General features: G+C 39.3%; 2 protein-coding genes across 2 annotated transcripts; both read right to left on the reverse strand.

Moving 5' to 3' along the window:
* Positions 1 to 1,656: 1,656 nt before the first annotated feature.
* On the reverse strand, positions 1,657 to 18,501 carry LOC133865527 (uncharacterized). Its single transcript, XM_062301950.1, has 6 exons — positions 18,344 to 18,501; positions 18,182 to 18,251; positions 17,418 to 17,507; positions 9,851 to 9,937; positions 2,012 to 2,066; positions 1,657 to 1,923 (listed from the first exon to the last, which is right to left on the reverse strand). Exons 2-6 carry the CDS (start codon positions 18,234 to 18,236, stop codon positions 1,800 to 1,802), a joined length of 411 nt encoding a protein of 136 aa, XP_062157934.1. The 5' UTR covers positions 18,237 to 18,251; positions 18,344 to 18,501; the 3' UTR covers positions 1,657 to 1,799.
* Positions 18,502 to 19,892: 1,391 nt separating this feature from the next.
* LOC133867036 (pentatricopeptide repeat-containing protein At1g18485) lies at positions 19,893 to 23,106 on the reverse strand. Its single transcript, XM_062303707.1, has one exon. The coding sequence runs from the start codon at positions 22,862 to 22,864 to the stop codon at positions 19,910 to 19,912; it is 2,955 nt and encodes a 984-aa protein (XP_062159691.1). The 5' UTR covers positions 22,865 to 23,106; the 3' UTR covers positions 19,893 to 19,909.
* Between the last annotated feature and the right edge of the window lie 573 nt (positions 23,107 to 23,679).

Here is a 23,679-nt window from a genome sequence, read left to right on the forward strand (position 1 = left end):
CTTGGGATTAACATATATATATATATATATATATATATATATATATATACACTATATACTAAATTTAAAGAATAATTATCCCGTGCATGTATTTGTGTCAAAAACTATTACATTTGCATCCGTGATCTGCTTCATATTTAGATTACCCCATTGCCAAATCAGTCAGAAATACCAATTGCATGTGCAAGGTATGTGATGTACTCGATCTGCATACGAGAATTACAAATGTAAGATTAGCAAATTCATCGCACAAATTACTAATTGAGACATAAAATATAGATTTACATGCCTTTTCATTCTTGACTCCCAATCAAAACAATTCTAGGCAGCTCGAGCGTTCGAAACCATTATATTTGCCAAGATAGCTACTCATAGCTCAAAATAGATCAAGAACACAACTTCAAAATCCATTTTTGCCTTTCGTTTCTCAAAAGACATAATTGTCATCATCACTATCGGTATTTTGAACAATTAGCCAACTATATATGAGTTCAGTGTATGCCATTAGAGGTGTAAATGAGCTGAACTACTCGTGAGCTTACTTGAGATCGGTTCGAATAAGCTCGACTCATGCTCAAATCGATTATTAAATAAATTACTTGTGAACACAAAATCAAACTCGATTATTAAACGATGCAAACTCGTATAAATTCGACTTGACTCAATTAAAATTCGTGAACCCGCTCGGACAAGAATCGGCTTGTTTATTAAGGCTCGACTCGTATATATGTAATATATATTATAAAAATAAGTTATATATAAATTTGTTAATATATAACTTATTTTTGTAATATAGTATATTAATAAACAATATATTATATGTAAGCATAAATTAAGTAACAAATAAAAATGGTCATTAAATATTAATTGGTTATACTTGTTTAGTTATATAAATATGTATATAAAATAATAAAAGTGAATACTACCAATACTTAATTGTTAATTACTATCATATAATACAATAACAATTCAGATATTTAATCATATGATTCATATTATATTATTTATGTAATATAATAGGACTATATGATCATATAATAATATAACATTGTAGTATATGACATGTAAAAATCCACTACATCTAATGTTATAACTTACAAGTATTATCATTCGATACTTCTGAATCATTACATCACCGTCATCATGTGATCCAAAATCTAAGATCATATGAATTATTTGATTGTATGAATCATATGATCATACATTCATGCGATAATACTTATATTATATGATCATAAATGTAATTTAATTATTTTTTATTGCTAAAATAAATAATTTAAATTATATGATACATGCCGAGCTCAAGCCGAGTACCCTAGCTCAAAGATCAACCAAAATGACTGACCTCGAGCTCGATTAGTAAATTTTCCTAAGTGAGCCAAGCTCGAACACGAATTTTAAGCTCGTGTCAAGCTCGAGCTTGAACTTCACTGTTACATAAACGAGCCGAGCCTAAACAGCCAATACTCGCTCAAGATCGGCTCATTTATACCCCTACGTGCCATTATGACCATCAGAAGACACATCCAGATGTTTTGCTTAAGCTGGGTACCCATTTTTGTGCCTACGCATTATCTTGAATATTATTCGTGACATTTTCCCAACAGTTTGCATCCTTCACTCCAACAACAGTGTTTATGATGGCTGAGATGACTCTGGATGCAAATGCATTGATAATTGAAAAAATTGGATCATTTCCTCCGGTAACAATTCGTTGGTCTACGCTATTTATTGATATACAGTAGGGATATATAGGTAGGTCCGAGAGTAAGGCAAAAAAGAGTGAGCAAATTGAATCGTCAGCCATTCTTCTTCACGGGGTTTGAGACATTAGGTGGGGATTCATCTGAATAAGCTGAAACGCCGTTGCTTTTGTCTTCAAAACCCTGCAGTGGGTCTGCGTATGATCGGGTACAAGGCCACCTATGCACAATAGGGCCTAAAACAGATTAGATTCAGCTAAAGCGTACGTAACTTCAAGTTCAAATCACATGCTTCAATTTCATTGTACCTGCTTGACTTTATGATCTCATCATCTATTGTCATATTCTCATCAAATATGTCGCCTGCAAAAATGACAGACAAACTCAATATTCATGAGACCATGATGCTAATATCCACTAAAATAATGCACCATTAAGTCACATGCATCATAATTTTGCACTCCAATATAACAAAGAAATAAGTTCATTCAAATTAGGTGTAGCATACATGGGCAAGCTGTAGAATTTGAGTCAATGTCTTGGGCTGTAACATTGCGTTTTAGAGACTAAAATCAACCTAGAAATCCTTTCCCTTGCAAGCCAAAAGAAAAAAGAAAATATTCATTCCCTCATATGAAACAAGCGTCAGAGAGAAGTGGCTATCAGGAAGATACTGTGCTTTCTTGAAATATGACCAAAAATATAAAGATTGCTCACCGAACTTAAAAATCTATAGGGCATCATGTGGTCTAGATAGGATTTATGCGATCATTTGTCTTGAAAACCAATGCAAAAGTAATTCAAATGTATGTGACAACAGCAGGACAGGAAATGGGAAATCTGTTGTATGGTTTTACTACATAATGATGTGATTTTGACACAGGTTCCAAAAGAAAGAGACTAAATGATGCTCAAGTACAAAATGATGTGAAAAAAGTAAGTCAAAATAAGCAATACACAGTTGAATGATATTTGCCAAGGTATGTGGTACAGGTGCCAACCGTATGGCATTCGAGAAACCCACCACAAATATCTTAAAGTCCAGCCATAGCAAACCATATGGCATTCAGGAACCGCTTGCCCGTCCAGCGAATGGGTATTTTTTTATTGCCCCTCCGTTTAACCCGTGGGACACAAAATTCCCAGCTTCTGGATATACCCCAACCCAAATTTGGAATTTTCTCAAATTCCTAACTTCTTTGATTCACAACAATCCAACCCAAATTCATTAAAATTAACACTATAAATTGATAAATCACATAAAAAATACCTCTATGAAAATGAATATTAAAGTTATTACAACGTAATCAAATCAACATAAATAAGCATTATTCATGGTGGGTCAAATATTCAGCAAATCTTATACAGGTTTCAGGCTTGAGGGCTTTAGGTCCGTGCAGATTTATTGGGTTTCTTTTTGTGGGCTGGTTTGCTTCTTCCTGTGTATACTTCTTAAGAGTTAAATACAAAAAAGCCCCCCCAACTACTACTCGTTCTCCGGATGGCCCCCCGAACTACCAGTGCTTGCAGTCCGGCCCCCTAAACTACCAATTGCTTGTTTTTTGACCCCCTCTGTCAGTTTATGCCGTTTAAGTGGATGAAAAACATTACATGTGCACGGCACATGACGTTTAAGGCTAAAAACCCAAAAATACCCTTCTCATATCGTATGAAGGGTGTACTTTCGGCCTTCTTAATGTTGGAGATTCTTGGTGGCGGTTGTTGGTTGGCGACTATCGGCCAACTCGTTTGCGGTGGGTTCAGCTTCTTGGTGGCTGTCAGCAGGTTCTGTGCCAACTTTTGGAGTTGTTGGAGATGGTTAAGAGACTTGAATGACACCCTAAACTTAATGTTCTTTCGATGTTCAAGTGGAAACCAAGAGTGTGAGTTGTTGGAGATGGTTTGGTGAATTCCTTAGCCTTAGTCCATTTTTACATATTTCATTTCTTCCTCTTTACTTAGCATTTTTGGTGCATGTTTAACCCTCAAACTCTTGGAACTAGGTTAGAATGAGGTTGATTAAGCAAGACACTGATTTTTTACCATTTCCCTGTGGATTCGACCTCGCACTTGCACACACTATATTGCAAACGATTCGTGCGCTTGCGAGTACTCTTTAAAACTCACAAGAAGTTTTTAGCGCCGTTGCCGGGGAAATCGGTTCAAAAATTGGTTTTTGTTTGATTGATTTTGTTTTTCTACTAGTTAGATAGATTTTTGTTTCATTTTTCTATTGTTTAGCTTATGTTCTGTGTTCTAAGTTTCTCGTTTCTCCCGAATTTGTTTCTGCAGCTGCTGCAACTTACTGAGTGCCTTGAAAAGTCAATCGATCGAGTCATATTTCGATCGATCGAGAGAACATTCGCCTAACGAAAAGTCGATCGATCAAGAAAAAAATTCGATCGAACGCGAACATTCGACAGACAGCAGCAGTTCGAAATCAGGTAAGTATTTCTTTTCTCGTCTATTTTGTTCATATTTTGTTTCTGTTTTACATCATTTTGCTGTTTGTCTAATTTCTTTTAGTTATTTTAGTTTAATTAAAAATTTTGTGTAGTTTTATTCTTCATATTACTGTCTATTAGTTTTTGATTTGTGCAAAAAAAAAAAAAAAAAAAAAAAAAAAAAAAAAAAAAAGAAAGAATTTTGTTCTATTTCTGTTTCTGTTCCTGCAAAGTTTCAAAGATTCGATCGATCTACCAAGGATTCGATCGATCGACAAATCGATCGATCGACTAGAACATCCGATCAATCGACTTCAACACAGGAGACAGCTCTTGGATAAGTTCAGTAGCAGAGATTTTTGCCAAAACATTTTTTGGTCCAATCTTGTAAGTTTTAATTTTTGCCCTTGTTGCTACCTTTGTGTCATTATATGCATTTGTATTGGTCTTTATTTTTCTTAATTTGTTTGTGCTATTTTTCTTGTAATCTTCCAAAAAAAAAAAAAAAAATTGCTAGTGTGCATCTGTGCCACCTTTAAATTTTAAAATTTTTCTGAAAAGTCTGTGCATCTTAGGCTATTTCTTTTGTCACTCCATGATAGAGCCAAGGCATGGTTTGATTCAAACATGCCTGGTTCCATCACTTCTTGGGAGAACTTGCTAAATAAGTTCTACAACAAATTCTTCCCCATGTCCAAAGTCAATGAGTGTAGGAAAGAAATAAGTTCATTTACTCAAGAAGAAGATGAGAAATTTCCTGAGAGTTGGGAGAGATTTCAAGATATGTTGATTAAGTGCCCTCCACATGAATACGAGAAGCGGAGACTCGTGCAATTTTTCTATCAATGATTAACTCAATCCAACCGTAGCATGATCGAGTCGATGAACGGAGGCGCATTTTTGAGTTTGACGGGAGAGGAGGCGTATAGGACCTTAGATCAGTTATCCGACAATTCCCAACAATGGGATTTTTCAAGCTGTCGAGATAAAGCTACTCGCATTCAGAAGAAGGGAGGCATCTATGAGGTGAAAGAAGATGTTGAGTTAAAGATGAAGATAAATGCCCTCACAAAGAAGGTCGAAGCTCTCGTCGTGAGCAAGTCCATCAATGCTGTGAACCCATTCCATGTTGATTGTTGTTCCATCTGTGCTAGTCCCATGCACTTAGCACAGACTTGCCCATCCTTGCCAGCTTTTATCGAGTCACCAATGGAGCAAGTGAACGCTTTCAACGACTATAGGAAGCAAGCCAATGGACCCTTTTTCAAGACCTACAATCCAGGGTGGTGAAACCACCCTAATTTCTCATGGAAGCAGAACCAGCCTATGACTCAAGGGAGAGTTCCTCACCAATCCCACACTCAATACCTCCCTGGATTTCATCAGCCGGTTCACCAGCAAAGTCGTCCTACCCAGCCAGCACCATCATACTAAGCCCCTACTCAAGCCCCTGCCTCTTCTTCACAATCCACTCTAGAAGACACTCTCAAGGCCTTCATACAACTTACAGGGCAATCCATCAATGATGTGAAGAATGCTACCATGATACACTCAAGCTATTGCCAAGATGGAGACCCAGATTGGGCAAATTGCTAGTCGCCTGGGGGAGAGAGAAGGGAAAGCTCCCTAGTCGACCGGTGCCGAATCCAAAGTTACAGTTCCATGAGGGAAGTTCATCAAATGCAGTGCACGTACAGGAGCATGTGCAAGCCGTTGTCACACTTAGGTCAGGGAGACAAGTGGATAATCAAGTGGTTCTTCCTGAAGAGAACCCTGCTGCACAAGAAGGACACGGAAGCAGGAGCGCAGAGAAGAGAGATGCCGAGCCATCTACATTAGCTCCGACCATAGAGACTCCTCCTAGGTCGTTTATACCTAAGGCGCCTTACCCTGACAAACTTCTCGTGCCCAAGAAAGGAGAAAAGTTCGAGGACATTCTGGAAGTGTTCAAGCAAGTGCAGATCAACATCCCGTTCTTGGATGCCATCCAGCAAGTGCCGTCTTACGCCAAGTTCTTGAAGGACTTGATCACCGTCAAGCCGAAAACCAATGTCCCGAAAAAAGTTTGTTTGACCGAACAAGTCAGCTCAATCCTCCAATGTAGGCTACCTATCAAGTACAAGGACCCTAGATGTCCTACTATCGCTTGCACGATCGGAGTCAGCCACATTGAGAAGGCTTTGCTTGACCTTGGAGCCAGTGTCAATCTCCTCCCCTATTCAGTCTACTTGCAATTAGGGTTAGGAGAATTGAAGCCCACCTCCATGACACTGCAGTTGGCTGACCGATCAGTTAAGATACCACGGGGAATAGTAGAGGATGTTTTGATTAAGGTGGACAAAGTTTTATTTCCCTGTGGATTTTATAGTGCTAGATACTGAGCCGGTGCAGAACGTTGGAGTTCAAATACCGGTAATCCTAGGGCGACCATTCTTAGCCACGGCTAACACCCTGATCAACTGCAGGACAGGGGTAATGAAGATCTCTTTCGGCAATATGACAGTGGAGCTAAACATCTTTGACATCAGCAAGAAGCCGAGGGAATGCGATGAGATCGGAAGTGCCTGCTTGATTGAGGAGATCATAGATGAAGTTATTGAATCAAGCACTGAAGACCCCCTGGAGGCATGCTTTGCTCAGTTCGGAGAGGATCTGGACTTGGATGTATTACTTGAGCAAGCCAATGCCAGACCAGCCGATGTAGGGGTGGTATGGCCCATGGGGTTGGCCGAAAAAACAAAAAACAAAAAAAAATATTCTTCTTAAGGTTTAGCCCTCGGGGGTGGCCGAACCCACCCCCAGGCCAAAAGGGGGTGGCTCAAAGCACTTGAGGGTTGCTCTAGCCGCCCCTCAATTTTTAATTATTTTTTTTTCAAAAAATAGTTTTTAATTTTTTAATTTTTTTTTTAATTTTTTAATTGTTTTATTGTTTAATTTTATTTTTAATAGGATATAGGACATATGTCAGTTTCTTAAGAGTGTTGACATGAACTTTCGTCAATTTATGAATGGAAGTTGTATGGATGTACCATATTTGTCTTTAACTATAAACGAAGTACCACCTGCGATACGAAATGAAGCACAGAGGGCAAAAAATAAAATCTTTAAATCACCGGGAGGGGGGGAGGGACAAAAATGTATTGAACCCTAAATATTATAACTTCATGTTATGATTTTGGTTTAAAACGTTTGACCCCCATGTGGTTTAACGACTTTATTTTTTGTCCCCTATAGTTCATTTCGTATTGTAGATGGTACCTCGTTTATGGCTAAAGATGAAGATGATACCTTCTTCCAAAAATTGACAAAAGTCTACGTTATTGGCCTTAAAAAACCGACATGTGTCCCTTTGGATAATTAAAAAAAAAAATTAAAAAATTAAAACTTTATATATATAGGGTGGCTAATCCACGCCCATGGCTGGTCTGGGGGTGGCCGAACCACCCCCAAGACCCTCAGGGGTAGCTGAACCACCCTCAAAGAACAAAATAGGGCCTAGCTGAAACCACCATCAAGAACCTTAAGGGTGGCCGAGCCACCCCCACAAGGCCAAAAAGACTAAAAGCACCAAAAAAAACCAACCTCAGCTACAACCCAAAGCCAGATGCATTGAAGGAGTCCAAGCCGAACACCAAACCTCATGTGACATGCTAGCATGCACTAACACTAGAGAGAGCAAGGTGAGCATGCGCGCGCGAGAGAGAGAGAGAGAGAGAGGCTCACTCTAGTGAAACGAAAGAGAGTACGGCTCCACTTTCTTCTTCTGGTGATGTCGAAGTGTGGGGCTCCTATCTACCCATCGAAGTCCAATTTAGTGTTGAGATGCTGCCGAAGATCTAAGGTAGGCAGAGGAGTTCAGCTAGACGCTTCTCTAATCGTCAAGGTTGTGGCGGCGATTAGCGCGGAGTCGTTTTTGGGTGCTTCTCAGGTCATGGATGGGGTCGTGGTTCAATCTTCGCCAACGCTTGGTGTGTCCCAGAGATCTCCGATTTTGGGTGATTAGTCTCTGAGTTTTTCACTTCTACCGCCTAGGAGAGGTTTGTCAAACTTGTCTTGGAGCAAGTTTTCACTCTTCAAGGTGGGTGATTTTTCAAGGAGAGGTGATATTAGGAGGGTGTGGTTTCAATATGTGGGTATATCTCACGAAGGGGATGTGAGGGGGTTTTTGGGCTTCATGGCTCAAGTTGAAGAGAGGCAGCACCAAAAGGTTGTAGTCCCCACTCCTAAGTCTAAAGGGAGAATGGAGCTAAAGAATTTGGAATGCTCGATCAACTTTGATGCAAGGATTTTATTTTATTTTATTTTTAATAGATAATCAAGCAACTTTAAAAAAAATTAAAAAAAAAAAAAAATGGAACCCCTAAACACCCACAAAGCAAACCCCATCAAAAGAACCCTACACCCTCTTGCCTTTGCCATGGCTGGAGCCCTAATAGAACTTTTCAAGTTATTAAATTGCCTTTCTCCTTTCAACTTAGAGTACGGGCTAGCTTTGAAAGAACTCCCACCTCGAAGGGAGAAGAAATCACCCCTGGCCTAAACGATGGAGGTGAATCCCAAGATACCCATCAAGGCCTGGGAAAAAGACCAGAAACCCGATGAAAAGAAAGAGAGGGCAGTGGCTTCATCAACACCATCCTCGTGGACAGCCGCTGGAGGAGAATCACTTGAGACCCAATCAAAGGACGTGGCAGGAGGAAAAACTCCCTCCTCCTCATCCTCTCAAAAATTGCCTTCATCCAATGTCCTCGTCTTATTTGGTGTATTTGGAAGATTGTGAGAGAACGATGGAGGAGCTTAAATATTTTGGCTTCAACTCTTTATCTTTGGACAGTTTTTATATTTCTCCTTTGGTCCTAAGTTTCTATATGCTTTGTTATTTTTTCTTCTTCTAACTAGGTGTTTTCTCTTGTATACTTCATGTATACTTAGAACGCCTTACACTTTTAATGATGCTTACGAAAGGAATGTGTTACAACAAAACGTATGAGGTTTTTAGAAAATTGTTAACAACGTTTACGAAATAAATTCTTCATGTTTTAACTAGGGCTCACATCATACACTTCACTGTATGGATTTGGCTTAGCTAGAGGTATATCCTTGTATGTAAACATGACCAATGTAGCTATTAGATGGATTATGATGTTTAATTAAAGTTGTAAGTTGAACAATTGACGTAATTATGTACCTATGGACATATGTGGTATGTTACGTTTTAGTGCTCTAGTGAATATTGTCTATGTGATGTTAAGAGTTAAATAAAAAAATATAAAAAATAATAATAATAAAGAAAAAGCTATTTCCGCTACTAGTTTAATATCCAAATGCAATAGTAATAACTAATAATCAGGGGGGCGTTACACCTGACCCTCTATACCTTCCACTACCTCAATACACTTCAAATATTAGCCAATACAGTGTATTTAAAGCCAATAACGGTAACTGAAAATTACATAATTGACATATATACATAAGTTATATAAGGAAAACTGACCAATCAAGAGAATCTACTCTCCAACAAAAATTAGGGAATGAACTCAGAATACACAAAACCGCTTGCCAAATTTTCACTCAATTAAAGATGAGAATCCAAAACCAAATTGTACAAGACTACACAGAGCACAAAAGAAATATCAAAACAAAAATAGAATAATTTCTTTAAAATGTTCAGTGCAACACATAAGTTATAGCAGTTTTGCTTACCTCCATAAAGATTCTTCTTAGAGAAGTATTTTGCCATCAACCGACAAGTGTAGTCAGCTTCATATTTCTTGAACTTCTCAATGTAGTCTGCATTGTCAAGATACCTAACAAAAATGAAGAACCCGATATGGCATCTAGCCTCTGATATAGATCTCTTCGTCCCAAACTGATTTTTTTTTTCTTTTTTTTGTCTTTTTGTGGAATCAAGAAATGCATTGACAGCTCACCCTTTAGTATTTCCTTTTGGTAATTACCATTTCAAAAGTATAAAAAATAAAAATAAAAAATAAAAAGGAACTTATTTTTAAAATACGGGATAAAATGGAAAAGTATGCAACTTAGTGTATTGACTCCATAATATTGGACATGCAAGACCCATGTGATGTAGGGTTGTATGCCTTGGGGGTTTTTGTGGTTTGTTTCTCAGGGTCGTAGGTTTTTTTTTCCCTGTTGCTTTGGCTGTCTGATGGATTTTAGGGTTAGCTTTGGTTCTCATTTGTATACCACTTATTTACTTAGGAGCGCTTTACACTTCATTTCTTAATAAAATTTTAATTACCTATCAAAAAAAAAATATTGGACATGCAAGTAAAATGTATATGTTTTTCAACCAAACAAAAAGACATTCATTGTGGGAGAGGGAGTTAAAATTATATAAATTAAACTTCACCTGAATTGTGAGCTTAGCAATCCAAAATATAAACAGATAAGGGCTGTCTTTAAAGGAGAATTTTCCATAAAAAGAAAGAAAATAGAAATATTATGAACTCACACGAAGCACAAAGAAGTTAAGTATATCACTCGATAACAAAAAGAACAGTTGTTATCCGTTCTACAGATATGCTTGAGACTAGCATTTGGCTTTAAGTTATGCTGAAAAGTTCTAGGTATTAAAAGTTCCAATCTTAAGATAGCTTGTCCTGCATGGTTAAGTGGACAAGTTTTCACAAACATTGCGGCCCCTCTCTCCCCTGGAAAATCCTCTTCCTCTCGAAAAAAAAACCCTTTCTTCTTTGATAACGTCTAGTGAGGAGGGAGGGGGCTCTCCTCCCTCCTCCTTATCCGGTCTCTAGTATTTTGTTCTTCTTCTTTCTGTTATTTTAGTTTTTGGGTTTCTCTGCATCTTGGGAGTAGATCTACGATGGTTTGGTCATCCTCTGTGCGCACGCTCGTCGCCGGTGTGTTCCAGTTTTAACCATCATGTCGGTTTTTGTGGATGGCCGCCACGCTCCGGTGTGCGTAGATGATTGATTCTCTTGCATCTTAGGATGTAAATACACGACGTTTGGGACCTCCTCGTGCATGCACCTCACCGAGGGATTCTCTGTCATGTTCCGGCTCTACCCCGTCGTCGGCGCAGCTGCGAGTGGCCGCAACATGCCGTTCCGGCGCGCATTGCCGAGGAAGTTTCTGAAGCTTGGGAGTTAGATCTATGGTGTTTGGGACCTTTTCACCGCATACGTGCTTCTCTGGCATATTCTGCCTCTCCCCCTGCGCTCTGCTACAGTGCGTGGCCGCGACAAGCCACCGCCATTGCAATTTTTTTTTTCTTTTTTTTTTCCCTGTAGCTCTGACTTTTACTTTGTATCTTGGGTTTGCTTTGTATTTCGACTTCCGTCGACTCAGGTTTTGGGTGTCTGACGTGAGTTTTGGGTGTTGTTGGTTTTTTTGGGAAGGTTTCTCAGGGTTTCTGGTGGGTTTCGAGAGTTTGTCAGGTTGGGGTGCTTTAAGGGCAAATTTGGGTGTTTTCAGGGAGGGTTTTGACAGGAGGATTCAACTGTTTTTTGGGATTTGAGTTTCATGTGGGTCTTGGGTGTTATGGGTGCTTTTTGACTAGGAGGGCTTGACGGGTTCTTTTGTTGTTTTTGGGGTTCTAGATTTGTAAGAGCTCTATTGTATATTGTCAGTATATGTAGGGGTGCCTTACGCTTTTTTAATAAATTGCAACCTTACTTATCAGAAAAAATAAATAAATAAATAAATAATAATAATAATAATAATAAGAGATATAGAGCTTATGTACAGTATCTAAAGTATGAAACTAGTTACCAACACAAGAAATGGAATCCAACCATCACAGTGTAGATGCCTAAGCTTAAAGCCAAACTTAGGATTACCTACAGAGTTACTGCCACTTTGCTATTATAGACAAGAAGAGGCCATACACCAAATCACTTGGTGACTACTTCATCTTTAGTGGTGCGCCTGTGCACAATTTCCGTTCTACAAATATGCTTGAGACTAGCATCTAGCTCTTAAGATACAAAGCTTATGTATAGTATCTAAAGTATGAACCTCGTTACCAGCACAAGAAATGAAATCCAAGCATCAGTATAGATGCCTAAGTTTAAAGCCATACTTAGGATTACGTACAAAGTTACTGTCACTTTGCTATTATAGACAAGAAGAGGCCATACACCAAATTACTTGGCGACTGTCTCATCTTTAGTGGTGCGCCTGTGTACAAGCATGTGTGTGCATGCAAGAGAGAGAAACAGTTTTGAAACAATTTCTTACCCCTAAGTTATGACCACACACGCATAAGGAAAAGAAATGAAGACTTGAGATCTCCAAGTCATGATTTTTTTCTGAATTTTAAATTCTAAGAGCTTGGACAATCCCCGGATTTGTGTGACAGCCACATTTCATCTCTATCATCTGCAATGGCATAAAGGCATTACAACATTTCAAATGGGTTCTCTCTCTCCCTCTCACTCTCGGGTTTTCGTCGGTAGTTCATCAATCACAAAGGTAGGGTTAATGATTGGGGTATGAATAGGGATTAGGCTAAGATGGAACATTGCTTCTCTGTGGAAGCTAAAGGGTTCTCCTTTTTGGCGAAGGTAGATGCTTCTGAGCTTCACTTGGAGGAGAGGAGGAATTGAAAGATCTAGTGAATAAAGGTATTTTCGGGAGGATATGAAAGCTTTGATGGTCAGAGGGCGTGGGAACAAGGCCAGCCGTTAGGGGTATACAAGCAGAATGGTTATTAACTGAAAATAACCGTTAACCGCTAATAACCGCAACCGGATAACCGGGTACTCGGTTGCTGTTACCGGTTATAGCATTTTAAAAAACTGGTTAATAACCGGTTTTTTTTTATTATATATAATTATAATTATATATATTACAAATCAAATAATCAGTCTTAGTAACATGGATCCATTTCATATTAATGTGAAAGACAATCACTAGAACAGTAAAAAATTGTACAAATATAAATCTTTTACTCCTTTGTTCTCTTTTTTCCTATGTATTTCATATTCCAGATTAGGACGTCCGGTTATTTCTCAGTGGACCCAAAATCTGAGAAGCAGGCTTGGCTCCTCAACCTCGACCAGCTGATAAAGGCTGAGCCCTGGTAGCAGGTGCAGGAGCAGCAATGGAATTCCATAGGTCATCATCACCAGTAGCTGTCCCAGCTTTTTTTGCATTCAAAGGTTTTGACACAGTCTTTGGAGCAGGATAATAAGAATAATGAAAATTAAGTGGGCTCCTCTGTTACACTGGTAATTAAGTTAATTAATTAATTTAGTCCACATGTCATGCCAAATGACAGAAGCATATTCGGCACTTCTAAAATGAGAGGTACTTCCAAGTTCAACAAACATTTATACAATTTTTTACTATTCCAGTGATTGTCTTTCACATTAATACGAAACGGATCGATGTCACTAAGACTAAATTATTTGATTTGTAATATTATTCTTTTTTTAATCTAAATATTGGATTAAAAAAAATGAAAAAATTCAACAATATATGAAAACTGGTTATCCGGTTACCGGCGGTTGCAGTTATTAAAATAGGAATAACCGAGTACCCCAGTTATGGTTGCGGTTATGACCAAATAACCGCAACTGCAACCGGTTGTACACCCCTACCGGCCGTTACCTAGAGGTGGTTGCCGACACTGAGGGTCGCCGAAAAATGGGCTATTTGGCTCCCCGAAGGCCGTGAGGGATGGGGTTGGTCTCGGGTTGAGGGTGAGCTGCGTTAGTTGCTGGTTTTTATCGAAGCAAAGGAGCGGCCGCTGGTTACTGAGGAACCTTTCACGGTGGGGAAACAAAAGGGGGGTGCTTCGTCCAGTCGTTCCTATACGGCTATGCTACGCTCGGTGGACAGAGATAATGAGAAGTTTGTGGGGATTAAGACAGTGCCTGTGACTTCACTCAATCTAGGGGTCTCTGGTTCAGCAGCGGTGGCCTTTCACAGCGTAGCAGTAAAGAAGAAGATAGAGACGTTGCCTGTAACTCCTGTCAATTTGTTTTCGACTGTGTTGGCGAATGGTAGTGAGGAGATGCGAACAGCAATGAGCTACAACGAGTATGAACTTGGGTTCCCTGGTTCGTTGGCGACTACTTCTGTCGGCACAACAAAGAAGACGATAGAGACAAAGGGCAGTTTCGTAGTTCCATTCGCTTGGTAAAGATGCTTCTAGGGCTATGTCGTTTTGAGCTGGATTGAGTTAGAGGATTTATGGGTCGTTTAGCTGGATTGGGTTTTAAGCCCAAAGGCTTTAGGGCCAAGGCAGGTAGCAAGAAGGCCATACTCCAGCTCGAACCGGTTTACAAGTTGTCACATAAGGGTTTTAAGCTCTTTTTCAAATTTTCTCAGCATCCTAAAGGACCTAGGCGTGGATCATCACTTCAAGTAGGAGCCCGTGGAGCCTCCGTTGAGACCTCTTCGCCGAAGGTCTTGATGGAGGAAGGATATGGGCCTGAATCGGTGAGTGAAGTTTTTTCACTTGGGTCGGAGGATGCATGCGATTTTTCTCCGGTGGTAGGCTCGGTGTTGGGGTTGCCAAAATTAGGGTCAGAGGTGTTGCACTCCACTGTTCGAGATGGGTTCGACCCGGTGAGCTCTGGTCTTGTCATTTCGGTATCTCAGTCCAGCTCCAACATGCTGCTTGCGCAAGATCCAGCTTCTCTGGAGGTGCTATCTTCATTGTCTTTCGAAGCTTCCCTCAAGGCTGACGGGTCTTCTCTGACTCCGAAATGCTCTGTTTTTGGGTCCGTTGATTTTGGTGCCATTCATTTAGGGGGGGTTACTTTGGGTTACAACAAGGATCCTTGGTGTCAGCTTATTTCACCTAAGCAGGTTCAACTTTTTTCCTGTGGATCTTACTCAAGGGCAGCTGAGTTGGGAGAAAGGCTACATCTCTCTATTCCAAAGGTGTTGGTTTCAAAGCTGTTTCAGAATTATTATAGGAAGGCTAGGGAAGGTCGAGCAGTGCATTTGGATGAGGGGTTATATGCAGATTCTGTGGCCGGCGATGAGGGTTGATACTGTCGGTGGGACTCCTTTTTTTTTTCTTTTTCTTTTTTTTCTCTCAAGCGTTTCTCTTGCGTCAAAGCCGAGGGAACCCTTGAGCCCAAAGGAGTCTAAGCTTCTGCAGAGCTCGAAGACAGGTTATTGATGAGGTAGCTTCTCTGAAGGTTGCTTCTAAGAAAACTTCTCCGGTGAGGGGTTTCTTGCGAAGGGGGTTTCTCAATCCAAGTCTGTAAGAGCAAGCAAGCTTCGCCTCAAGGGTCAGTCGCGTCGTCATCGAATCTGGTTGTAAAGGAAGATGAGGTGGTAGGGGCTCCTTTTTTGGGTAGTTGCGTCACTCCACCCACTGATAAGGATGAGGACCTCGGGGTGAACGGTCTAATCTAGTCTCAGAAGTAGCCGGTAGGTTTTAGTCCGTCTGGGGAGGTTGTTTGGGATCAGGGCAATGAGGTTTGGGATGGGGATGATCGTGTATCCCCTTTCCCTTTGGGTGTTTATCCACCCAACATGCCTTTGGATTGGACAGTGGATGGCGAAGAGGATGACGTTCCGCTTTTGGCTATTCTGGCTACCAATGTAAGCGAAGAGAAGTTTCATCGGGAAACAATGGTTGTGCGCCAAAAGACCAAAGGTAGGAAGGATGTGTTGAATTTAAAAAGCTCCATTAATTATGGCAATGATTGTGTCTCTCGTGGGTCTTAGGTCTTTTGGGTTTTTGGGTTTTTAGGGTCTTGTAAGTTTGTTGGGTCTCTTTTTTTTGGGGGGGGGGGGGGGGGCTGGTTTGGTTGTTCCCATGTATACATGTGTACTTAGGGGCAACTTATGCTTCTTTTTCATAAAATTTTGTTACTTATAAAATGAAAATTAAATAATTATAAAAAATAAAAATAAAAATAAAATAAAAAAAGAAGGTTTGACTTAAACAAGAAGGGCAGGCGCAAAGACTTCAAAATTGATAATTCGATGAAAAATTTTGTATTCATGATCAAACAAAAATTTTCTGTGGAAGTCACTGTGAGTCGAAAGTTGAGGTTCCTAATTGTCTTCTTCAAATATTTTTAATCAAATTATTTTCTTGGATTTCTCAATGAGATTCCCAATAATTCATATAAATCAGCAGTATATAACATTCCAGATTTAAGGAGCCTAGGAATGTCAAACCAACAGTTTTTATGCACAAGAAAGTCTTGGAGTTCTAAATAAAGGGTGAAAGTACTAAAACAAAAAAAAATTATCATATGGTGCAAATTAATGGAGAGATTTATAAGCTAAGCCTAATCCAAAATATGGTTGTGGTAGAAACTAATTTTTGGCACATTACCACATCATGCCTCATGATGTAGGAATCGCTAGTGACTCAAATAATCATATTCCCCATATAGGGATTTTCAGAAGCAATGGAGGTCCTTTAAACTCAGTCTTGAAATAGGATCTCAGGCTAACCTTGTGGTAATGCATCAAAGCAAAGTACATTTGCCTAAGTTCAATTACAGATCATGAGGTGGATTGTGAAAGTGTCAAGAATATGGAAGTAAGAATTGAGTGGTAAGTTTACAAATCCTCTGTAGGATTAAAAGTTTCTGAGATGCAGCTTTAGTAGCCTGTAACTCTTTGCAATTTGAGCTGAACTTAATGGTGTTCAAGTTAAAACTTAGTCCCAATTCATAACTACCACTAAATAATGGGAAAAAAAAAACTCTGGAAATCTAAAATCATATCAAGCTTTACATATTCAAAAGCAGCAGCTCATTTCTTTGTTAGCCTCTTAAGAAAGAAGCCATACTCTTCAAATTCAACCCCAATACTCTTGAGATAGGTCTTTTCCTCCGTTGTCCCTCTTGCTTATATGTGAGTGCATACAATAAAGACCCCCTTCCATATATGACCTTAACTAGAAAACCCTTTGAGATGCCATAAAAAGCTCAAGATTTATCTCAATGAAAAATCGAACTAATAAAAAGCCTCTGACATTGCAGTACTTAAGGTGGCCAGACAAATCCTATTTCAGTATTCATCATGATTTCTACCAATATGGGAAATATTGGATTCCAATGAAAAATATATAGAAAAAAAAAATTTAATAATAAACACCTTTAAATAGAAACAAAGAGATATCAATGATGTATCAGAAAATGAAATCTATGCCAATGGTCTTCTGGACCAAATGGCAACTCCTCTTCCCATAAAATGGCATTAAAATTTTATCCACAGGTTCAATCCTGGGTGTGTGAATTTTATTTACCTATCAAATAGGATTAATGCAACATAAAAACCAAAAAGAAATCATCATTTTTCTCACCTACACAACACTCAATTAAAAGATCTTGAGCATCTCTTGCATCGCGTACATCTGGGGGCAACATCTCCTTGATGATTTTGGTCATAGTTGCTGGAAGGAAAGTATGGTTTGCATCAATAATGTAATCAGGTACACCACATCAAGAAGCATAAATTGTGTGAGCATCACTTCATTCATACAGATAGAGATGACTCCTCTATTCTCTGTAGCTGCTGCTGATGATACTTATTTCTTACAAATAATAAAAAGATTGTGAACAAGGAATGAGAATCATAAGCCCCAGCACTCCGACCGTTCTAAACTCAAGGCAAAGCACAAATTTAAGCAAATTACCCTTTCCATATCTGTATCCAAATCAACATCTCCCAAATGTTTTTAGTGCCTGATTCTTAAGGTTAAGAAATCTTACTCCAAAGTCATAATATTACATCAAGTTAAAACTTGCAAACAAAATGAAACACGGCTGATAGCAACAGAATTAATTTCACTGAATAAACATAACCACTGCATTAATGTTCTACGAAATAATCCCCTCAACCCTAAACAGATCACTATTTAATCGTACAACCTATTTTCTATCCTAATACATTAAAACTCACCGATTTTGCCTCGGAAATAATAAAGATATACAACACGAAAACGAAAACATAAATAAAATAGCTAAAACCAAAACCGAAAGAGCACAGAAAAACGAAAACCTTAATAATCCTCAATTATTCCTTAAAATATATGATTTAAAAAAAAAAAAAAAAAATCAAATTCACCTTTTGGAAGCGAAGCGTCTTCCTTGGACTTCCCAACGATATCCATCGGCTCCATCCTAAACCTTCAAACCTAATCCAACCATAAATACAAAAACACAAAAACTCACATATATTACAGATCTGAAACTCAGCGACGCAAAAGGACTTGAGGCTGTGACTCACCGAATTACTGAGTCGAATCAGGAAGGCGATCGTGGATCTACGGTCGTGCAGGGACGAGTCAACCGATTGAAGACCCGAGTTGGAGGAAAATCAGGAGGGGCATAGTTGATATATGGATTTATCGGAGAAGGGCAATTGGGGAAGTTCTCGTGCTAAAATCATACCCACCTCTATTTGTTTTGGTGTAAAATAATTTTTGAATAATATTTTTGTATTTGTTACTGTTTGATACGACCGAAAGTAATAATTTAATTAAAAATATTTTTAATTTGACAAAAAAAAAATTTTAGTTTCAAAAAATGATTAACATTTTTAAATTCTATAACTCATTTTTGGAGAGAGACCCGGGTCACCACCAAATCACTTTAGACCATCACCAAGTTACACTAGACCATCGCCGAGCCACCCCCAAACCACCGTTTAGCCACATTATAATGATAGTTGAAATAGGGCTATGGTAAACCCTAGTCCATTACAACACTCTTTTAAGTATGTGCTTGAGTTTTATCCTTTAGACATAATGTTCCATTTAATTTGACTTAAGCTTTTTGAAATAAATTCTAAGGGTTCAAAACTATTAAATTGCTTAAACCCTTAGTAAATAAATTCATAATTACAATCATCTCTAAGTAATAAGCCATTTATAAATCATATTACTCTGGCCCATGTTTTCCTGAAAATACTTTTCGGTGTTTAGCTCTTACGAAAAAATTATTTACGGTGAAAAACCACCGGTGACGAAATTCCAGCGATTATAGCCGGAATCTAGCAGCACTAGCCAGATTCTGTCACCGACCGGCAAAATTCCGGCCAGTTTCGCCCGAAAATGGCACAGTATAGCCAGATTCCGGTTGAACTAGCCGAAATTTGGCATACTGGCTAGATTCCGGCCAAATTCGACGGAATCCGGCTACTATTGCCAGATTTTGGCGACGGGGTTGGAATCTGGTGCAAATGGTTAGATTTCGGTCACTTTCGCCCGAATCTGGCACAATACAGCCGGATTTCGCCTATGGTGGCTGGAATCCAGTGCAAATGGCCAAATTCCGACACTGGCTGGCCGGATTCCGATGATAGTGACCAGAATCCAGCAACCAGTGTTGCCGAATTCAGATGCCCAGACCCAAAATGCAGAAACATTCGGCGCAAATTCAAGCCGTCAACAAACTCAAATGTCTAGCGATAGCGAATACCCACTAACGTACGTGCAAAAATGAAGAGTTTAAATTTAGAAAGCGATTCGTTTTTTAAAAATTAAAGACGCTTTTTCAGTTAAACTAAAAATGATTTATGTTGAGCATCATTTTCAGTTGTACCAAACGCCAAAAAATATTCGAAAATATTTTTTCAAAAACATTTTATGACCAAACAAAAGGAGCATAAGCATACAAATTTGAGAGTATTATGTAATTCACCGCTCTGTGCAGCTGAAGCTATCATTTGGGGAATAAGCTGAGATAATGATTTGTGCAGCTGTAATCCTTTTTGACGCTTATCTATAAATAAATAAATAAAAAAAAAAGAAAAAAAAAAAAGGAGAATACAAGAGGCAACCCTTTAGTTCACCTACCAAAAATCTCCACAAGAACAAAACCCATCTTTGAAATGGTGAAAGCGCTTGTTGTCTCTAACAACTATCTCTCTTTCAACAGCCTTCGATATTAGCTTAGCCGCATTATGACAATCTATGCAAATGCGCAGATTTTTACAGATCCTCACTGTTGCACCTTTGGTCGTCTTTAATAACCCGAAAGAAATTGCAAGCTTCTCACTATGCCCCCGCAATACCTCAATCTTCTCCTCTTCGGTAAGTTCATGAAGCACAGATTCTGTGTTAGGTTTGTATCCAATTTTGCTTATTTTTTCCTCTAATCTTCTCCACATGTTCCGGATCTCCTCAGACTTCAACAACATGTCATCACCAACAACAAAGCTATAAACTTTCCCTCCAACTTCAATCCAACTGCGGCCAGCATCTTTCTGAAGACCATTCTCCTTCATCCTTTGCCTCACCCTTCTCACATCATCCCATTTCCCTGACCCAGCATATAAATTTGAGAGTAGCACGTAATTCTCAGCTTTGTCCGGTTCCAGTTCTAGTAACTTTTCTGCAACTTTCACCCCCATATCTACATCACCATAAATTCTACAGGAACTGAGCAATGAGCTCCAGATTCTAGCATCTGGTTCTTCGGGCATCTCATGTATGAGCTTTAGAGCTTCAGCCAATTGGCCAGCCCGACCCAGCATGTCCACAATACATGCATAATGCTCCAATTTTGGCTCTATTCCGTACAAACTTTGCATCTGGCTGAGATATTTTAAACCCTCCATAATCAACTCAGCATGGCTACATGCCATTAGAATTCCTATAAATGTAAACCCATCAGGCTTCTGGCCCGAACTTTGCATTTTTTCAAATAGCTCTATGGCCTTTCTTCCATATCCATGAATTCCATATCCGGCAATTATAACATTCCATGATGCCTCATCTTTCTCCTTTAAGCTGTCAAAAACTCTTTGAGATTGTTCTATGCAGCCAGCTTTTGCATACATATCTATGAGTGAACAACCTACAAAAATGTCTTCTGTTAGGTTAGCTTTTAAAGCAAAGCAATGCATTTCCTTTCCTAGACGCAGTGCTGACAGCTGAGAACAAGCCCCAAATACACTGATTATGTTAATCCCACAAGGTTTAATTCCATTGGAAAGCATTTGACGGAAGAGATCAAGGGCTTCATCTGGAAGTCCATTCTGTGAATAACCAGCAATCATCGCATTCCAAGATACTAAAATTTTGTCTTCCATCCTATCGAACAATATCCTTGCAGATAACACTTTCCTGCAATGAATGTAAAGTGATAGTAACGAGATACCAATAAATGAATCCATATCTAAATCGTTCCGCAACACAAATCCATGAAGCTCTTTGCCATAATACAAACATTTCATGTGGGAACAAGCTAAAAGGAGACTGCCTATGCTAAACCAGTCAGGATCTAAGCCTGAATATGTCATTTGAAAGTAGAAATATAAAGCCTTTTGTGGATCACCATTTTGTGCATGACCACCAATAAGTGCATTCCAAGAGTTCACTGTCTTAGCTTTAATTCCAAAAAAGACGTGCTCAGCAGAGCTCAGCGACCCACATTTCGCATAGGCAGCAACAAAAGCATTAGCTACCAATTCATCATATTGCAACCCATGTCTCAAAGAATAACCATGAAGTTCCTTCAAGCAAAGAAGTTCTGATTCTGCTGAACAAGCTGGCAAAACATTCAATATGGTGACCTCATTCACCTTCATTTTCTCCTCTTCCATCTGCATTTTCCGTAAGAGATCAAATGTTCTGCATACATCTCCTTCTCTAGAGTAGCCTCCAACCATGGAATTCCAAGAAACCACATTCTTGTTATAACTCCTAGTAAATATAATATGGGCTTCAGTTAAGTAGCCACATTTTGAATACATGTCTATCAAGGCATTGTTCACCATTAGTTCCTCATTCAGCCCCAACTTAACGGCCAAACCATGAATTACCATTCCCATATTCACTTCTCCTTCTCCTGCACACACCGGTAGTACAGTCACAATCGTAGCAACATCTGGTATCAAACCCTCCTCACCCTCCAAAATCTTTCTAAGCATACCATAACTCTCTTGAGAAAACCCATTTTCAGAAAACCCACAAATCATCGAATTCCAAGAAACCAAGTTTCTCTCAGGCATACATTCAAGCACCTTCACTGCTTTCTCAACAAACCCACATTTCCCATACATTGCAATGAGCGCATTACCCACAAACACATCAGAAATCAAACCCGTCTTGATTGCCATCCCATGAATCACCTGCCCCAGCCCCACATCCCAAAGCCCAGCACAAGCCTTAATCACACATGGTAACGTAAAATTATCAGGTTTAAACTCCGAAGCCGAAATCAATTTAGTAAAGGAGCTAATCGCTTCATAAAAAAGTTCATTTCTAGCATACCCACTAACGAGTGCATTCCACTGAAACAAGTTCTTCCTCTGTAACCCATCGAAAACCAAACGAGAATCTACAGGAGAGCCACACATGGAGTACATTGTGATGAGACGGGTATTGAGAACGAAGTCGTTGCTCAACTGGGTGGACGCTGAAACCATCTCGTGGACTCTCCTGCCAGTCTCGATGTCTTTTTGGTGCCCGCAGGCCTGTAATAAAACACCCATAGCTTCCGCTCTGTGCACTGAATCAGAGATAGTAGATATAGAGTATCTTTGAAGAAAATTCAGAGCTTCTGTGAGGTTCCGCTGCTGGCAGAGCTTGTTGGTTTCTTGGACTAAAGAGAGATGGTGAGGTGAGTAGTTGGTTGGAGTGCGAGAGTGTGTTTTGTGGGTGTGGGTAGAGCATTTGAGAGTGAAGATTGGGTGAAGGGAATGCTTGTTATTTGATATTAGGGTGGTTCTGTAAATAATGAGAGGGCGGTGGCGGTGGCCGTGGCGCTGTAAGGAAAGCGGTGGTGCCGCAGCGGAAGCCATACTAATACTGGATTTTGGAGGTTTTTCTCTCTAATATCGTCTAACTAAAACAAACATTCTGTACCATTCATCTCTCTCTCTCTCTCTCTCTCTCTCTCTCTCTCTATCTCTACGCAATAAACACCGGACAGGCTTCCTCCGATGGTCAAATTTTACCAGACATTGGTACGTACGGATGGCTTCCAGACTGAATTAATTAGGGAGTAATTTTTCTTCAATCAAGTGTACTAAATTTTAGTCTTCTTCACGCTTAAGGCAGAAAATTAATATGAGAAAAACATATCAGAATCTATAATTGTAACGGTTTCTTATAGAAATAACTAGCCGACGGTTAAAGTAGTTAGTTCTTTTGTAAGCGCAATTCTTTTAGAAATGAAATTCGGACCGTTGATTAGAATCAAACGGACCAAAAATAAGGCCACGACGCCGACCCGTGTTTGTATCTTTGCCACCTCATCGATCCATGGCTTCAGCATTTCTAGCCTTGAAAGATGTAAGGGATTTACTAGACGATGCAGAATTTTTGGGATAATTTGTAATTAAGATGTATGAAATGGAGAAAGGTTGAAGATGACAATGTTAGAAATAATCAACATATTACTTAATCTAACATGCGCAGCGAAAAACGAATAAAACAGGATTCATGCTTACTTCTAGCCATGTTTGCTCAAGCTTTTCCACAATCCATCTGAAGAACAAGAAAAGATTGTTTGAGGGATCTTCTAATCTATGTCTATGACTGTATTGCCGTACTGATGGTGTATACAGGCTGTTTATTTATAGGCTAGGTCAGGGACCCTCAAATATGGTAAGTA

The sequence above is a fragment of the Alnus glutinosa genome, chromosome 4 (genome assembly GCF_958979055.1).
Source record: "Alnus glutinosa chromosome 4, dhAlnGlut1.1, whole genome shotgun sequence".
Taxonomy (NCBI): domain Eukaryota; kingdom Viridiplantae; phylum Streptophyta; class Magnoliopsida; order Fagales; family Betulaceae; genus Alnus; species Alnus glutinosa.

What these genes read in the sequence shown, in the direction of transcription:
- LOC133867036 (XM_062303707.1), bottom strand. Translation starts at nt 22,864, where the DNA reads ATGGCTTCCGCTGCGGCACCACCGCTTTCCTTACAGCGCCACGGCCAC.
- LOC133865527 (XM_062301950.1), bottom strand. Translation starts at nt 18,236, where the DNA reads ATGGAGCCGATGGATATCGTTGGGAAGTCCAAGGAAGACGCTTCGCTT. An exon ending in TAAGAAGAATCTTTATGGAG is followed by an intron (nt 2,067 to 9,850) that starts GTAAGCAAAACT and finishes TCATTTTTGCAG; the next exon opens with GCGACATATTTGATGAGAAT. An exon ending in GAGATCATAAAGTCAAGCAG is followed by an intron (nt 1,924 to 2,011) that starts GTACAATGAAAT and finishes TATTGTGCATAG; the next exon opens with GTGGCCTTGTACCCGATCAT.